The following is a 17,835-nucleotide window of genomic DNA, read 5'->3' on the forward strand; positions in this document are numbered from 1 at the left end:
TTGCTGTGTTTGCTGTGTTGCAGTTGGGGTGTTGCTAGCTTAGGAAGGAACTTAAGCTAAAATAAACATTGGGGACTGAATTGAGGACCGCAGCAAAGATAAGCTAGAGCATAACTTTACAATATAACCTGCAGTCCCTGTGTTAATAAGGTGTGGATTAGATTCGGCCTGCATCCTTGGGGATACCTTCTGAGGATTCCTGGTTCCTGTAGGCACACCCAGGTAAATGTGTAGTGTGCCAGAGTTCTTCCCCACCCACAGGTGTTCAGAGCTGTGATTGTCTGTCCTGAGTGTGAGTCTGCTATGTGCCTGAGGTCTTGGCTGTGCTGTCCAACTTACTGTGCAGAAGAGGAACCATCCCGGGCCTTGCCATGGACCTCAGAGGTGAACTGAGGGGTGATAGGGGGCTGGCTACAGGTACCCTCCATTGATTGTTAACCAGCTGGGTTTGGGTTCCTTGCTGCTGGGTTGGGCTAGTGACTCAGTCTCCAGGACCAGACCAGCTGAGCTGACAGGAACCCTGAGGGTCCCTGGATCTGTGTGTTTGTACATGTGTAGTGACAAGAGGTGGGTAAGTGGGGCAGTTTATGCCACGCCACTGAAATGTTTCTCAGATGAGGGCATTGACAAGAAACAATGGTGGCAGTGGTTCCCCTGAGAGTGCACACTTACCAGAAAGAAGCTAAGTGAGGAAACGCATGCTCTTCCTGGACACCTCTATATCTGGGCTACCTTTTGTCCACCCAGTTAATACTTCTTGGAAATGCCTTCCCAGAGATGACTTAGTTGATTTTAGATTTTACCCTTTAGACTGTGAAGTTTAAGCACCACATTCAGGTTGGTAGGATTTATGTGGATGGATTTTATGAAGTCCATTTGGATGTTGGATTATAGTCCTTTATCAAATAATGTGTTTTGCAACCAGTACATTTCTTGTTTTTTTCTTTGCATTTATTATAGTAGAAAAATATTAATTCTAAAATAGGTAGCTTTAATTTTGTCTTCCATGTTCTGTTCTTTGTGTTGTATCTAAAAGGTCATCACCAAAACTCCCATGGTCTCCATTTCCTCCCAAGGTAGCCTATAGTAAGTGATTTGCATTTGAGTCTGTGAGCTGTGTGGAATTAACATTTATGAAGGCAGACCAGTGTCATACCTCTTTGTTTTGCATGATCATATTCAAGGAATCCAGTACAGTCATGTATTCATTTTTTGGATAGATGTATTTCTGTCTATTTCTGGGCTCTCTTTTCTGCTCCACTGTCTTGTTTGTGCAGTCTTTCAAATACCATGCCACCTCAGCTGTGAGGCCCCAGACTTTATCCCTCCTCTTTGTGTTGGCTGTCCAGGGGACTTTGCTTCCCCCATATAAAATATAAAATTAGCCTTTTGTTCAGATGGAATGTCTTATCTCAGGCTGATGTAGAATTTATTAGGTCCTCAAAGATGATCTTGAAATCTTGACTTTCCTACCTTCAGCTGCAAATTGCCTGAATCAATCTCTTGCTGTGGGTATAATAGGAAATCCACTTTACAAATGGAAACAAATGCCCAGTTCTAAATCAACCTTCTGATATTTAACAAAACAACTTGCTAGGATTTTTATAGTGCTTTATTGACTCTATATCGAAGGCTGAGATGGGTAGGTATCTTCACAGCCTTGAGTCTTCCTGCATATAAACTGTGGTGTCTCCCTCCTAAAGGCCTAAGTGATGTGAGGAGGGAGAATGGAACTATGGGAGAATGGAACTTGGCTGTTTTTCAGTTCCGTGGGGAGTGGACCAGCTAGCTCTCAACCAGGTACTGAAAGCCTATGGAGTTGCTAGGAGAGAAGTGAAGGTCGATGGTGAGATATGCTGGGGCCAAAAGGCTCCAGGTTTCTGGCACACAGTATATTTCTTCTTCTTTTTATTTCTATGCCATGCAATACTGTGTCCATGGAGCCCATGCCTAGCAGAATGTGAGGATCAAGGCTTACGGCCATTACATGACAGAGGAGTAAGAAGGATGAATTAAATATTAATGAAGTTGTGGGGGGCACTAAACTCCATTCTGATCAACCCTGTCACCCCTAGGTGACTCTGTTCTCACCTACTACAAGTGAATTAGGAAAACACTTACAAGAAGCAGAAGTGGGAAGAGGTCTGGAACAGGCCTGGAAGCACTAGCTAGAATAGGACACCTGCTGGCAGCATGGTCCTTGTGCACTCACTCCTCCTACCTGCAAGGCATGGTGTCCCTGCCAGCCTACAGGCCCTATGAACCAGAGGACATATTCTAGGTCTTGGGACAGGACTGTGGGGCTGGCGATGCGGAGGGTGCTGCTCAGTCCTGCAACTAGAGTTTTAGTGCATAACCAACTGCTCGGATCTTAGAGAGAGCTAAGTTTCTAGATAGGAACTGCTCAGGATACTCTGGGTGAGACTAATGAGAAAAGGGCATGTGTGTGTGTTTGTGCCCAGAATAATGGTCTGGATCCCATAGGCAGGGAAGGAGGGGGCTTCTCAGCACCAGCCTGGTCCTATGGAGCAACCACCTTGGGTTTCCTCTTGGACCTTGGTCATTAGAAAGCTTTGGGCATCAGAGGATCTGTTTCTTGATGTATCCCTCCCAGCTTGCATCCTTGGGGAACACTGGACTTGGATGTTGCAGTGAAGAAGTGCTTCTCAAGCTAGAAGGTGCATCAGAGCGATAACAGAGATGCCACTGTGTGAGTGACCTCATGTGGGCAGTCATGCAGCACTGTCTGCTTCCCTTAAGGTTCTAGGCCTCAGGTACAGTTGATCTTCTCCATGCTCCCCTCTTTTCTTCTTCCACCTGGGTGGAAGCAGAGTCACAGGCAGCCTCCTGGACAAGGTGGTATCTGCAGGGAACTGGGAGCTACACAACGAAAGGGAGAGGAACACAAGACATCCCTTCAGGTAGGGTGAGGACCTGCCCCTGCCCAAGGTGTATCAGGCAATTCTTCAAACAGTTTATCTCTGAGCACTTGACTTAGCTCCATTAATCCTTCCACTACTCCTTGTCCAGCTTCTACTTTTCATTATAGATATGCATTAGTGATTACTAAGTCAATACTAGACTGTCTTGAAATGTCCTATTATTCTACACCAGTAATTCAAATTGCTTCAACTGGACAAGGGCTGAAAACAGCCACATTCTTTGCCAAAATATCTCAAGAATGGTCCACAGGCCATTCCTCAGTATTCTGCCCCTCTGAAACTTGAACTGGGCCTTCATAGTTTATATCACTCTCAGTTGCTGTCTTCCGTGCTCCTACTCAGATCCACATTAACCCGCCCCCTGTAAAGAGTCCAACCACTTTTCTAGTCCAAAGTTTCAGAGTTCTTATTCTTCCAATGAGCACCAGGATCAAGCCTGTCACAGCAAACCCTTTTCCCCAGTGTCAACTTCTGTCTTAATCACTGTTCTATTCCTGTGAAGAGATACTGTGACCATAGCAACTCTTATAAAAGAACGCATTTCATTGGGGGCTTCAGAGCCTTATAGTCCATTATCACCATGGTGACACCCGTGGCACTGGAGCAGTATCTGAGAGCTACATCCTCATTCCTAGGCAGTATGAGAGAGAGAGAAAGAGGGAGAGAAATTGGACCTTAAATGGCATTTTGAACCCTTAAATCCCATATCTAGTGACACACATCCTCCAATAAGGCCACACCTACTCTAATGGGAGCACTCCTCTTAAATGTTCTCAAATAATGCCCCTCCATGGTGACTAAGCATTCAAATGTATGAGTCTATTTGGGTCATTCTTATCTAAACTACCCCAGTTCATTTTCACAGATATGATTTTAATATTCACATATGTCCCTCTACTCTCAACTCAGACCCATATCCTTATAGAGTGATAGGGTAACTTCTTTCTTATCTTGAGGAATAGGATTTTATCATTTTTGACTGGATATGTGGTGCTGGACAGATGATGGAACCTCTTATGGCAAAGCATAGACTGAAGAAATCCTGACATACAATATGGACTCAGAGCAGGACACAGTCCTGCTGATTCCAACAGTCACAGTGTTAGTGCTCAGTCAGCCATGCTGTCCTTGGGTTCACTGATGTGTCAGGAAGCCCTTGGGTTGTGAAGGGGCGAGGCGCTCCCGTGTTGCTATGGGAAAAGGTTTTGGAGAGGTGGTAAGAGTGAATGGAGTTGGCATGACATAACTTCACTCCCTGCTCCTGTCATTGGGAATGCTTTCCTAGGCTCTTCTCTGTCTTTTCTTTATCCTTCTACCCTGTCCTTCACTTGTCACCTTTTTTCCTTTCAATATATGTTAACAGTTATTATACAGTAAAGCATATAGAGTATACAATTTGATAACCATTGATGTCTTTGGCCGGGTTTTCAGTCAAGATAAGGAACAAACCAGTTTCTCAGTTCCTATGGCCTCAGGTCAGAGACTAGTTGTTTTAGGTGTTCTTGGATATGCAGGGGACCTGGTACTCTGCAGTGGGTGTCCATTCCCTTCAGACACCAGTTCGGGGTCTGGCCCATGTCAAGAGAAGACATCATGACATTTGACATCAAGACAAATGGTTTAAAAATTAACGTGTTCAGGTTATTTGAAACACTTGTTCATAAGCCACTCCCATTGTTTAATTTTATTTTTTTATTGGATATATTTCTTTATTTACATTTCAAATGTTATTCCCTTTCCTGGTTACCTGTCCATAAGTCCCCTATCCTCTTGGCCTCCTCCATAAGGGTATTCCCCCCTCCCATCAACACCACCTTACAATGCCTCCCGACATTCCCCTGCACTGTAGGTCCAACATAGGCAGGACCAAGGACTGGGCCTCAACAAGTCTATTCACTACTACATATGTAGTTGGAGCCAAAGGTCAGTTCATGTAAAGACTTTGGGTAGTTGTTTAGTCCCTGGAAGCTCTGATTGGTTGGCATTGTTGATCTTGTGGTGTTGTAAACCCCTTTAGCTCTTTCAATTCTTCCTCTATTTCACCCAAAGGGGGTCCTGCTCTCAATTCAGTGGTTTCTGCAAGTATTCATCTCTGTATTTGACATGCTCTGGTTGTCTCTCAGGAGAGATCTAAATCCCGTCCCTTTCAGAATGCACTTCTTTTTTTTCCTCTCCATCTTTATTAACTTGGGTATTTCTTGTTTACACTTCAAATATTATTCCCTTTCCCAGTTTCCTGTCCATTAGCCCCCTAACCCCTCTCCCTTCCCTTCTATATGGGTGTTTCCCCTCCCCAACCACCACCCATTACAACCCCAAACAATCCCCTACACTGAGGGTCCAGCCTTGGCAGGACCAAGGGCCTCCCCTTCCACTGGTGCCCCAACAAAGCTATTCACTGCTACCTATGCAGTTGGAGCTCAGGGTCAGTCCATGTATAGTCTTTTTTTTTAATCTTTATTAACTTGAGTATTTCTTATTTACATTTTGATTATTATTCCCTTTCCTGGTTTCCGGGCCAACATCCCCCTAACCCCTCCCCCTTCCCTTCTATATTGGTGTTCCCCTCCCCATCCTCCCCCCATTACCACCCTCCCCCAACAATCACGTTCACTGGGGGTTCAGTCTTGGCAGGACCAAGGGCCAGAGTTTTTGATCTTAGCCACTCTGACTGGTGTGAGGTGGAATCTCAGGGTTGTTTTGATTTGCATTTCCCTTATGACTAAAGATTTTGAACATTTCTTTAGGTGCTTCTCAGCCATTCGGCATTCCTCAGCTGGGAATTCTTTGTTTAGCTCTGAACTCCATTTTCTAATAGGGTTATTTGACTCCCTGCAGTCTAACTTCTTGAATTCTTTGTATATTTTGTATATAAGGCCTCTATCTGTTGTAGGTTTGGTAAAGATCTTTTCCCAATCTCTTGGTTGCTGTTTTGTCCTAACAATAGTGTCCTTTGCCTTACAGAACTTTTCTAGCTTTATGAGATCCCATTTGTCCATTCTTGACGTTAGAACATAAGCCATTGGTGTGTTCTTCAGGAAATTTTCTCCAGTGCCCATGTGTTCGTGATGCGTACCCACTTTTTCTTCTATTAGGTTGAGTGTATCTGGTTTGATGTGGAGGTCCTTGATCCACTTGGACTTTAGCTTTGTACAGGGTTTTAAGAATGGATCAATCTACTGCCTGAGGATCCAGCTATACCTCTCTTGGGTATAGACCCAAAAGATGCCCCAACATATAAAAAAGACACGTGCTCCACTATGTTCATAGCAGCCTTATTTATAATAGCCAGAAGCTGGAAAGAACCCAGATGCCCTTCAACAGTGGAATGGATACAGAAAATGTGGTACATCTACACAATGGAATATTACTCAGCTATCAAAAACAATGACTTTATGAAATTCGTAGGCAAATGATTGGAACTGGAAAATATCATCCTGAGTGAGGTAACCCATCACAGAAAAACACACATGGTATGCACTCATTGATAAGTGGCTATTAGTCCAAATGCTTGAATTACCCTAGATGCCTAGAACAAATGAAACTCAAGACGGATGATCAAAATGTGAATGCTTCACTCCTTCTTTAAAAGTGGAACAAGAATACCCTTGGCAGGGAATAGAGAGGCAAAGATTAAAACAGACACAGAAGGAACACCCATTCAGAGCCTGCCCCACATGTGGCCCATACATATATAGCCATCCAATTAGACAATATGGATGAAGCAAAGAAGTGCAGGCCGACAGGAGATTTGGGTCACCCAGGGGATTTGGGTGCAGGGAGCTGTGGGATGGGCTCAGTTATGTTTAATATCTATTCGCAGTGAAATTTGTTGAACACTCTTTGGTATGAGCAAGCTAGACACCAGGAAGTATGCCTGCCACAGTGAGCAGGAATAGGATATAGGCTTGGAGACACCAGTCTCCAGGTAAGTATGAGACCTGGTGTGTGGGAATCTAGGATATAAGTGTGCCATGAGAAGAGCAATTGTAGGGAAGTCCCTGCTCCAGACACTGGTGCAGTGTGCTTGGAGGTATAGAGGAATTCCACCAGAGAATGTAAGCCTGGGGTTTACACACAGTGATGGCTGGTGAGTTGTTGGGCATGGCTGCTATGTGGAATAGCTTCTTAAAAAGCGCTAGCTCCTGAAAAGCTGACCAACCTAGAGTTCTGGGAAGTGGCTGCTTGTTGGATATTCATCTCTGCTCTAGGTGTCCTCAGTACTTGACAAGAATGCTTATTGAATATTGGGCAAGCAATCATGTTGTGAGGAGCCTGCTTTTCCAGAGCCTGTCTGAACACACTTAGCAACTCTTCATTCCATGTAGAAGTAGTGATTCATGCTTGGCCATAGTTAAAAAATCACAATAGCATATCCTTGGCTAGTCTGCTACCAATGACCCCTTAGATAGGAGTGAGCTTCATGAAACCAATTTACCCTCAAGGCATGGATTTTTAGTCAATGCTTTATTTTTAAAAAGGTGTGTGTGTGTGTGTGTGTGTGTGTGTGTGTGTGTGTGTGTGTGTGTTAGTGTCAGTACAGAGTACATAAGTGGGCATTAGGTATCCTCCTTTTATCTGTCTTAATGGATTCCTTTGAGGTAGGGTCTTTTTCTGAACCTGAGGCTCTGTTGGAAGCCAACAAGCCTCAATGATTCTCAAAAAATTCACGAAGGACCCCGTGGTACGTCTCGATATGCTCATGCTATAGAAGCAGGCAGACAAAAGGGCACATGTGTCTTGTGCCTCCTATGTAGATGAGGAAAGAAATGTCAGGACATAGACAACAAAGGGAGTTTTTTTCAATGTTTATCAAACAATATATAAAATGAGCATTTTCTAGATGTAAATTATACCTCGAAAAAGTTTTTTAGGTGCTTGGTGGTGGTCTACATCTTTAATCCCAGTCCTCAGGAGGCAGAGGCACAGAGCAAGTTCCAGGCTACACAGAAAAAAACCAGTCTGAAAAAAAAACCAAAGAATTTACTTTCATTTGTATTTTTAATTTATGTGTACAGGTATTTGGTCTGCATACCTATCTGTGTACCATATATTTTCAGTGTTCATGGAGGCCCAAAGAGGGCATTGAATGCTCTGGAACTAGTGGTGATGACAGTTGTGAGCCAACAGGTAGATGTTTAACACTGGTTTTCTGAAATGTCAGTTAGTACTCTTGCATGTTATCCCATCATTTTCACCCTCAAATTAAAAGAAGTATTTATTTCAAAATTGAACAAATATTACTTTCATTTGGATTTCTCTACAGCTAAGCTAGTAAATGTCCAAATTTGGAGGAGAACATAACAAGAACAAATAAGATCAAATGTCACTTTCTCATTGTTTCTAGAGTGTTTTAGAAATCCCATTGTGGGAGGATTTGGAGGCAAGGAGAGAAAACATAGGACTACATTCACTACAAATGAGTTCAGTGGGTAAAGGTCCTTGATGCCAAACTTGAAGACCTGAGTTCAATTGCTAGAACCCACATCACACATAATAAAAGTGATCCAACCCTCACAAGTTGTCCCCTGACCTCTACATGTGCTCTGTAACATCAAGAGTGCACACATATACAACTAAATAAATACTTGAAATGTTTAAAAATATACCACATCAGGTAGGTGAAAATGGAAAGTTATCTGGTTGGGACAGGAAGAGGTAAGCATTTTTAGACATTCTTTAAAATATATCATGTGAGTGTGGGTGTGCTGTGATGGTCAGAGGACATCCATGGGTACCCATACTTGCCTTTCACCCTGTTTGAGACAGAGTCTCCTGTGTTGTTCCTCACTGTATATTCTGTCACATGAGCTTTCATGGATTTCCCCATCTCCCCCTCCCATTGCATCATAGATGTGCTGAGATTACAGATGTCTGTCTTTTACACAGGCTCTGGGGATATGAACTGAGGTTCTCATGTTTGTATGGCTATGGCAAAAGTTTTAGCCACTGTGTTCTTTCACCAGAGCTTAGATTTTTAGATGTATGTTATTAGGAAATTTTGGACTTAATTATAAGAAAATATATCTTCTAGAGACATAAAAATCATCTGAGGCATTAGGGACATAAGTCATTGGTGGAATACTTGCTTATTACATATCAACCCTGGGTTTCAACCCCAGCAGGAGGAAAATTCACTAGAAAAGACAATTTTCTGTCCCTGTGGATCTAAGTATATGGGATAGTGGAGGAGCTTGTTCTAGCCTCCTGTGATGGAGCCAACAATGATCCTAAGGTATTCCTTTTGGTTTTCAGTTTACCCTGAGAAGGAATGCTCAGTGGCCTGAGAGTATGAGGGCCCAAGGAGACATCAGGGACCTAGGGGAGCAGCTGGAGTCATGATCTGGAAGGGAGTGTTCAGTGGGGCTTTAGCTCCAGCCCACATTGGGGCTGCCTGACATTGAGTGGTTGCTGAAGGATACAGGATGACCTCTGAATCTCAGGACAAGCCTGGAGGGGAGTCAGGCCTAAGAAGCTGGTGAGTAACTAGATCCTTTGGTGCTGTTTTTCAGGAAGACCGAAATGCTACTCACTTCACCTTGGAATCCTTCCCTTCATTGTGCTTGTCTTAGTCTTCTTTGGGTAAGAAGGACACAGGCTGGTAAGAATGGGCTAAAGTTCTGATGGGGACACTGAGCTGTGTGCATCCCTACTATAATAGCAGTAATGAGGGTGCTCTTGGCTCAGTACCCACAGTGGCATGTCCAGATTTTGTTGCCAATATAGTGAAGCCTCTGATTCCACAAAAGGTGTTTGTAGCTAGACACCCAGTTATTTGGCTCTAGCTGTGATGGTTGGTCTGGGGAAGGTAAGATGGTCAAACTTGAGGCAAGAATTCAGCTATCTATGTATGCAGATGGTCTGCAAATCCACACAGAGCAAAGACACTGCCGTGTCTCCTGGGCCTGTTTAGACACAGGCAGGAAATATTCTCTGATGTTGCCTTGGGTTGTAGGTACCCAACACAGAGTAGGGGCTGTATGCAACTACTACGGGTGTTCACATGCAGGTCTTGTTCCAAGGGCCCTTGCTACCACTTCTTCTTTCTAATAGGGTGAGCATGTTTAGACCTGTCACCTGGCCTTTGGTCTCCACTGGGAACTTCTGTGCTCACTCTTCTGGGCACAGTGGTACATTTGGAGGGTGGGGCAGAGAGCTGGTCAGGTCTGTCATGATCAGTTATCCCCATGCCTATCCTTCCCACAGCTATGGATTCCTGAGCCACAAAATCCAGGAATTCAGGAACCCAGGAGGTGAGACTTGGTGAGTGAGCATTGAAAAGTGTACACGTCTATTAGTGATATATGTGTCACACTAGTGCATGTGTTAGGTAGATGGGTTACTGGCTGAATGAGCATTCTGCTGTATGCTGCCTTGTGGCTTCTGACTGTATTTCTACATGGATGATTCTAGTCTTTCTCCAGGTCCTCACCGCAGCCTCAGATGCTCCCATAAGCAACTCTAAGAGCAGGTTCTGCTCCCCACACACCTCTCCAGCAGCCTGCTGAGTGCAATGTCTTTTCCCTTCCAGATACAAGTTGGAGACCCTCTCCATCCCTACCTTTCCAGATCCCATCAGTCTGTCTTTTGGGAAGGCATCCCCTGATTTCGCTCTGCTTTCCTAGTTCTGTTGTGGGCTTGTTTCAGTCACACAGGCTTATATGTCTGTCTCAATCCTAATTTCCTTCTAGTATCTAGTGATTCTTTAGAACAAAAGGTAGGAAGAGTTGGATCCTGCCTGTGGATCCATCCACCCTAGCAGCCTACCTCTGTGTTCCTGCATAAGCCATTTATGCTTTTGAGCTGGGGCTCTGGCCTTGACCTTTGACTATGTTGTATTTCTCACTAGACTACACAACCTCTTACCCATTCTTTGTTCCCACTAGTTTCTTCTTGTGTTACCTTTTCATGACTATACAGAACGCTGTCACACCCTCATTTTTGTTAGGAGACAGTCACACCTTTGATGACTCTGTCTTCAGAGGCTCCTATGATTGGCTATACATAGAGAGGTGTGTTTCCCTAGAGATCTCACACATTTCTTGTGGTTGAGTGTGTCTCTAGGCAGAAGCTCCATCTCTGGGCCCTTTCTGTGTAGGTTAAACTACTATTCATCCTGGATAGAAGGTTCTAGACCAGTAATCTATTAAATGTTATCTTTGGATCCCAGAAGCTGTGTTTGAAGTCATCCACTATCATTGCTATTTTAGGTTAAGGGTAGGAATAGACTGCATTTCATGATGGGAAGGGGATGGCAGTCTGCAGTGTTCTGGAACTCCTTTTCTGCTCAGAATCCAGTCAAGAGTATCTTGTGAATGTGGGACAGTAAACTTTGACTGTTGTGTTTGACATTTGTGCCTATGGTGTAGCTGTGTTTGACTTTTGTGTTGTGGGCATAATGCCTGGGGCAATCGCTATGGTGCTGTTCTTTAATTTTAGCAGATATACGCTACTCTCAGGCACCACTGTGCCCTTCCACCAGGGTCTGTGTTCCTGAACCCTAATACTTCTTGGTATAAGCATGCCTCCTGTGTTCTTTTTCTGCAGCATGGCTACCAGGCAGACGGATGTCCAGAAAGTTGTAAGTGTGCCAAGGTATCTGGCCCTCACATGGTGCTCTCAAATCCTGCATTAGAGGTTTGTCTGTGTGTGTGTGTGTGTGTGTGTGTGTGTGTGTGTGTGTGTACCATGAGCAACTGGGAATTTCCTTCCTGCACCTGAAATGGAGCATATAACTCTCTACTAACTGCATGCCATTTGGCTTTTAAATAACCAGGATAGCTCAACTGGTACAGAGCCAAGTTTACATGTGTTCACCACCATTCTCAGAGCAACATACATCACTCATGAGTTAGCATTCTCACCATTGCAAGAGTCCAGTTCAGCAAGCAAATTCATGCTGTGGTGCAGCCATCAGCACTACCCACTTGCAGAATATTTCATCCTGTAAACTGTGCCCATTAAACACTGATTCTTACTAGGGGTTCTGTCACCAACCTTGCCTCTTCTGTGCTGTTCTCTGATCATGGCCAATCAATAGTGCTTCCAAGGGCTGGGTCCTGAAGAGTGCCTGCAAGACTCACCCAATAAGATGTCAAAAGGCTTCATCCCTGAGCAGAAATTTCCTGTGATGATTTTTTTAGATGATTTATTTTCATTTTATGTGTATGAATATTTTGATTGCATGTGTGTCTGGGTGCTGCATTTGTTCTTGTGCACAAAGAAGCCAGAAAAGGGCCTCAGTTCCCTAGTCCTGGACTAGGACCACTCACTGTTTTGAATTTCCATATGGGTGCTTGGAGCTAAATCTTGTGTTTCTGCAAGAGTAGCCTGGGCTTCTAGTGCTGAGCATCATTCTACCCTGCTGTCTGTTTTACAAACCATCATAGGGTATGAAGCTTACTAGCAGAAGTGGTTCTTCTGCCATGGGGCTTGGCATCCTGTGCAGTGACAACCCACTGCCATACAGTGAGCCAGGAGTTTTGTGGAAAACACTTTGCACTTTTGATGAAAATGGTGCCTGACCAAGACAGAAAGCCAAGATGCTGTGTGCCACTAGCAAGGAGCTGCAGGACCAGGTGGGATGTCAGTATATACCAGGAAAGACATACGCAATCTTGTGAATTAAAGTAGTCTTTAGACATCACAGCTAAGGCTGTGGGATGGGGTGTCATAATTTCTTCTTTCTATCTTATGTCAAGTAAGACTGTGATCTTCCTGCTTTAGTTCATTCTCAGAACCCAGGATCATAGGTTTTTATTCTCAATAGAGACTTGCATATAATGACCTTACTGTCAACTTAAAATCTTGTTTTATTTTTTTTTCTTTCAGGATGGCCTATCCACAGCCAAACGTGCTAACACCCATGTGAGTAGAGTTAGTCCCTGCATGCGTAGACCAGAAGTTGTAAAGCACTAAAGGGTGATTTGCTTGCCTTAGTGGAATAGTTCATTGGCACACCTGAGGCCCTGAGTCAGTCTCCAGCACTGGATAAAACTTAACTCACAAAAACCAAAGACATGATTGTAATTCTCATTGATATCACTTTACCAACACTTTCAGCATCTTAAGGGTATTTGATTAAGTATATGGCACTGAGAATCTCCTTTTACATTTGGGCTTCTGGCCCATGCTTCCTGTCTCTGTCATCAGGAATTTTTAAGAGATGTGGTGAGTGTGGTGATACTAAAATTCAGTTGCTTTCATGGCTGGGGTGAGGGGTTATAATAGCTTGTCATGATGGCATGCACCATCCCAGCAGTGTTTATAGAGGGAAGAGAAAAGTGGATCTAGGCAACTTTCTGGAAAGGCTAGCCAATTAGTGAGCTTCAGATGAATGAAGCAACCAAGTCTGAAGAAAATCAAAGATGTATTCAAATGACACCCAAAGTCATTGAGAGCTGCTTCTGCTTGGCCCAGGTCCTCTGGGAGGGTGATCAGCCCTGGAGGAAGGTGAGGGTTTGGAATCTGAGAAGGGATCCTGCAGGCATGTTTGGTCACATGTTGCCCTTGGATCTCTCCTCATGTAGTAGGAATGATGTTCTTGTCTTCACTCCTTGGCTGGCTCCCATCATCTGGGAGGGGACCTTCAACATCGACATACTGAATGAGCAGTTCAAGCTTCAGAATACCACAATTGGACTGACTGTGTTTGCCATCAAAAAGTAAGCAGCTGGTGTTGGAGAGATGGCTAGTGGGTAACACACTTGCATCAAGGGCAGAAGGAACTGAGTTTGATCCCTAATGCCCTTATACTAGCTTGGCATGGTGGCATGTACCTGTAATTCCAGCGGTGGGGGTAGAGAGAAGAGAAAAGTGGATCCAAGTCACTTTCTGGACAGACCTGCCAATTAGTGGGCTTCAGAGTCAATGAAACAACCATGTCTGAAGAACAAAAAAGGATGAATGACAGAAGTCACCCTTGGCCCAAGTCAACCCCTGGCCTCTACATAAATACATAGAAAAGTAAATACACACACACACACACACACACACACACACACACACAGTCACACTCACGCAAGCTCATGTATAAATATATACACACAATGGTCAGGGTGGCAGCACAGGCATACCAAGCTCCAAGCTTCTTGTATTTAAGATGCAGTGGGTGTTAGGTTTGTTCAGCAAATCATCTTCCTGAGCTTGAGTGTACTCACAGGTGAGTAAATGAAGATCTTCCTCTTTCCTGAACCCAAGGCCAGCCTATCCTTACCTCTATGTTCTCAGCCAGGTGCCATTTGAATCCTTCACACTTAAGGTGGATCTGTAAATAGAATTCCAGGGGCTTTTCTTAGCCACCTTTACTCTCAAATTACTGTAGGGTGTTTTAAAGACACTGACACTTAATTTTTATTAACAACCTGAAAGCACTAAGCTGGGCTGTCCCTGAACTATTCTAACCAGATTATTTGGCTCATATACAGCCAAATGCTCCACTACTTGTTACTTGCCATCTCTTGTTGCACCGGCTCTGCTACATGTGTGTCCTCATGTCTTCTCTCTCCCATCAAAATTTCATGGTGAACCCTCTTGATTGAGTCACATGGTCTCTGCACCTTCTTGTCTGTTCATCTTTCTTCTTCTTAAGACCCCAGACAGCAATTGGAGGTCCTTTCCTGTTCTCTTCTCCTGCCCAGCGATTGTCTGATCAGCTCATTCTTTTTTTTTTTTGGTTCTTTTTTTCGGAGCTGGGGACCGAACCCAGGGCCTTGCGCTTCCTAGGCAAGTGCTCTACCACTGAGCTAAATCCCCAACCCCTGATCAGCTCATTCTTTAACCAATCATGTGATTGAAAACTATTTTTACATACCATTGAAACTATAGATGGTTGACCGAGCCATAGTCTGGATTGCAACCAGATGACTGGAAAGAGAAATCAGCCTCTGAATACACAGTCCAAACCCCCCTCCCCTTCCCCAATATGTATCCTCATCTCCAAGGTTGGCAGGGAGGAACAAGTTGCAAGCAAGTGACCTGTGGTCACTGGTGTCTTCAGATGCAGGATACATGGATAGGAAGGGTTGGTACTGTGACACCCTTAGATTTTGAGTCAGGCTGACTTTAGAGCACAGGCAAGAAACATGCCCTGTTGGAAGATGTGAAAAGCAGGATGGTGCTTTTACTGCGTGGAGGGCTGTGGGGATTAAGAGAAGCCATTTGTGCTGCTTGTATATGAGAAGGGCTTTGTGCTTCCCTGCAGTGCTGGGTGAGGTCTGTGATGAATAACTCTGAGGCCTTTGTATCAGTCAGACTTAAGAGAAGTTAGGGACTTACCCGGAGAAATATTAGGTAACCTGAGAATGCCTGTGGCCCCTAGCAAGAGAGTCCTTCATAGTAAGAAGACATAACTTTTTCTTGGTGCTGCTGGATAAATGAGCAAGAGACCTGTCAGGTGTAGGTAGGAGTCTTGTCTATAAGAAGAAAGCCTCTGAGGGGAGTAGCTGGGAGCCCCATGGTGGCCTTTGCCCAGGGATAACTGCCACTTGCCTATTTCTGCCACTGAAGTGGGTAGGGCTTTGTACATTTTCCAGGTGATGTGGAGCCCTGTTTCCATGGTGGAGACATGGGGCACTGGCCATGATTGAGGGAGAGGCAGCCATCTGAAGGAAATTAAAACTTCTTGGGTTTGGAGATGACTTAGAACCTGGGTTATAAGCCTTTTGTACTTGGACCTGAGGGTTTGGTTTAAGCGTGCCTTTCTTTCTAGGGTACCTGACTTTCTGCCTTCTCTACTCTGTGAGACTGATTCATGCTTTGGTGGGGTTCATGTGGAATGATTCTTAGGGATATAAGTGAGTTATTGAATGCCTTGTCTCCAGGAACCTTCAATTCTCTGATGAGGAAGTCTGGGATATAGAGACCTTTTGCTTTACTGAGATAGGGTGCTGTAGAGTAAACAAAAGAGGGGTGCAGGTGCCAGACCCATAAAAATCCATCCAATTTCTACAAGGGTTTAAAAGTGGAACTGTATGAGTATAGGCTCTGCTCATGTCAAGGCAAAAGTGTAAGGTGTGAAATGTCATAGGATGGGGATGTAATTATTGGGCTAGGGTGACAGATTCATGGAGAGATGGTCTGCTGAGGAGTTGCCAAGACAAGAGGTACCTGTAGGGAATCTGCCTGGGCTGGAGTTAGCCCTGCTGCCTGGCTGAAAGCTCCCAGGACTATCAGCTTTCCATGATAAGATGGGTTGCTGATGTTGCACCCTTCTGCAGAAAAGCAGGGTGAGGCTAGTATAGCCTGAAGACTGATCAGGATAGCTATAAAGTGGAAGGATCAAAGGATAGCCATGGTTTCCAGAGCCTGTCCCTATGTACCATTAATTTTTGTTTTAGCTGTGTTAAATCTCTCCATACACCCCTGTCCTCCCTCATAGGTATGTGGTGTTCCTGAAACTCTTCCTGGAGACGGCAGAGCAGCACTTCATGGTGGGACACAAGGTCATCTATTATGTATTCACTGACCGGCCATCTGATGTGCCACAGGTGCCCCTGGGCGCAGGGCGGAAGCTGGTGGTGCTAACTGTGCGCAACTACACCCGCTGGCAGGACGTGTCCATGCACAGGATGGAGATGATCAGCCACTTCTCAGAGCAGCGCTTTCAGCATGAGGTGGACTATCTGGTGTGTGGAGATGTGGACATGAAGTTCAGTGACCACGTGGGTGTGGAGATTCTCTCAGCGCTCTTTGGCACCCTGCATCCTGGCTTCTACCGTAGCCGACGAGAGTCCTTTACCTATGAGCGCCGGCCAAAGTCTCAGGCCTACATCCCCAGGGATGAGGGTGACTTTTACTATGCAGGGGGTTTCTTTGGGGGATCAGTGGTGGAGGTGCACCATCTCACCAAGGCCTGCCACCAGGCTATGGTAGAGGACCAGGCCAATGGTATTGAGGCTGTGTGGCATGACGAGAGCCATTTGAACAAGTACCTGCTATACCATAAGCCTACAAAGGTGCTGTCCCCAGAGTATGTGTGGGACCAGAAGCTGCTGGGCTGGCCCTCCATCATGAAGAAGCTGAGATATGTGGCCGTGCCCAAGAACCATCAGGCGATCAGGAACTGATAGCTGAATCCCTGTTGGAGAGGCCCTACCTGTAGCCAGTCTGTGGAAGGATTTGAGAGACATTGCTTACTGTCACCCTCTATTTCACCTCAGAGTCCAGCAGAGCCCAGAACCACTTGGCTTACCACATATTGAGTCCCTAGTGTGTCAACCACCTTCATCTCCCATGTATCTCCTTGTATTTAATGAGCTGGTAGAGCCTTCAAAACATGGGAGAAACTGTCATGCAGTTACCTGGTGGCCCTTGCATCCTCAGTTTGGGTTGTTCCTTCCTCTTCTGTGAGGATTGACAGAGGGCTAGTGCCCATAGCAACAGACAGGAAGGCAGAGAGAGTCATCCTAAAGGCACCAGATATTCTTATGTTCAGCTCTGATGGGGCCAAGCAGCACCTTGTGCCCAGTGCCTCTCCTCATGTTAGGCTTATCTGTTAATGGCTAGTTATTCTTTCCTTGGAATAAATGTATCTCTACATGATTAGGGTTATTTTAAATTTTCTTTCCTTTTTCTTGTTTTAACAAATTTGGGATTGAGCCCATGGCATCATGGATACTAGCTTGGCATGCTGCCTCTGAGGTGCATTCCCTGTCTTGACTCTATCTTAGAGACATTTACTGACTGAATTTTCTGAGAATTAGGTCTACCACACTCCTTTTGCACTCTAGTTTTCATTTAAAATTTCCAATATAAGGGATCATTACTTTTTTCCTTTTGTAGTGTCAGAAATTAACTCAGTTCTCAGCCCCAAATTTTACATTTTTGGTGGAGTAGCATTGGGGTATTGTTTGCTTTTTATTGACAGAAAGCCTCTAATAGTTCCCAGTTTCAG

The 17,835-nt window shown here is 44.7% G+C and overlaps 1 protein-coding gene across 1 annotated transcript; it reads left to right on the plus strand.

Annotated features, from left to right (window-relative positions):
- The first annotated feature begins 294 nt into the window (after positions 1-294).
- Abo3 (histo-blood group ABO system transferase 3) lies at positions 295-17,483 on the plus strand. The gene is made up of 7 exons (NM_023094.4): positions 295-384; positions 9,455-9,524; positions 10,149-10,205; positions 11,490-11,537; positions 12,774-12,809; positions 13,472-13,606; positions 16,321-17,483. Exons 1-7 carry the CDS (start codon positions 372-374, stop codon positions 17,006-17,008), a joined length of 1,047 nt encoding a protein of 348 aa, NP_075582.3. The 5' UTR covers positions 295-371; the 3' UTR covers positions 17,009-17,483.
- Positions 17,484-17,835: the final 352 nt, after the last annotated feature.

Source organism: Rattus norvegicus, chromosome 3 (assembly GCF_036323735.1).
Source record: "Rattus norvegicus strain BN/NHsdMcwi chromosome 3, GRCr8, whole genome shotgun sequence".
Taxonomy (NCBI): domain Eukaryota; kingdom Metazoa; phylum Chordata; class Mammalia; order Rodentia; family Muridae; genus Rattus; species Rattus norvegicus.

Bases quoted from the DNA above. Each gene is read 5' to 3' on its own strand.
- Abo3 (NM_023094.4), top strand. The intron at 12,810-13,471 runs GTGAGTAGAGTT...CTCCTCATGTAG, and splicing joins CCAAACGTGCTAACACCCAT to TAGGAATGATGTTCTTGTCT. The intron at 13,607-16,320 runs GTAAGCAGCTGG...CCTCCCTCATAG, and splicing joins ACTGTGTTTGCCATCAAAAA to GTATGTGGTGTTCCTGAAAC.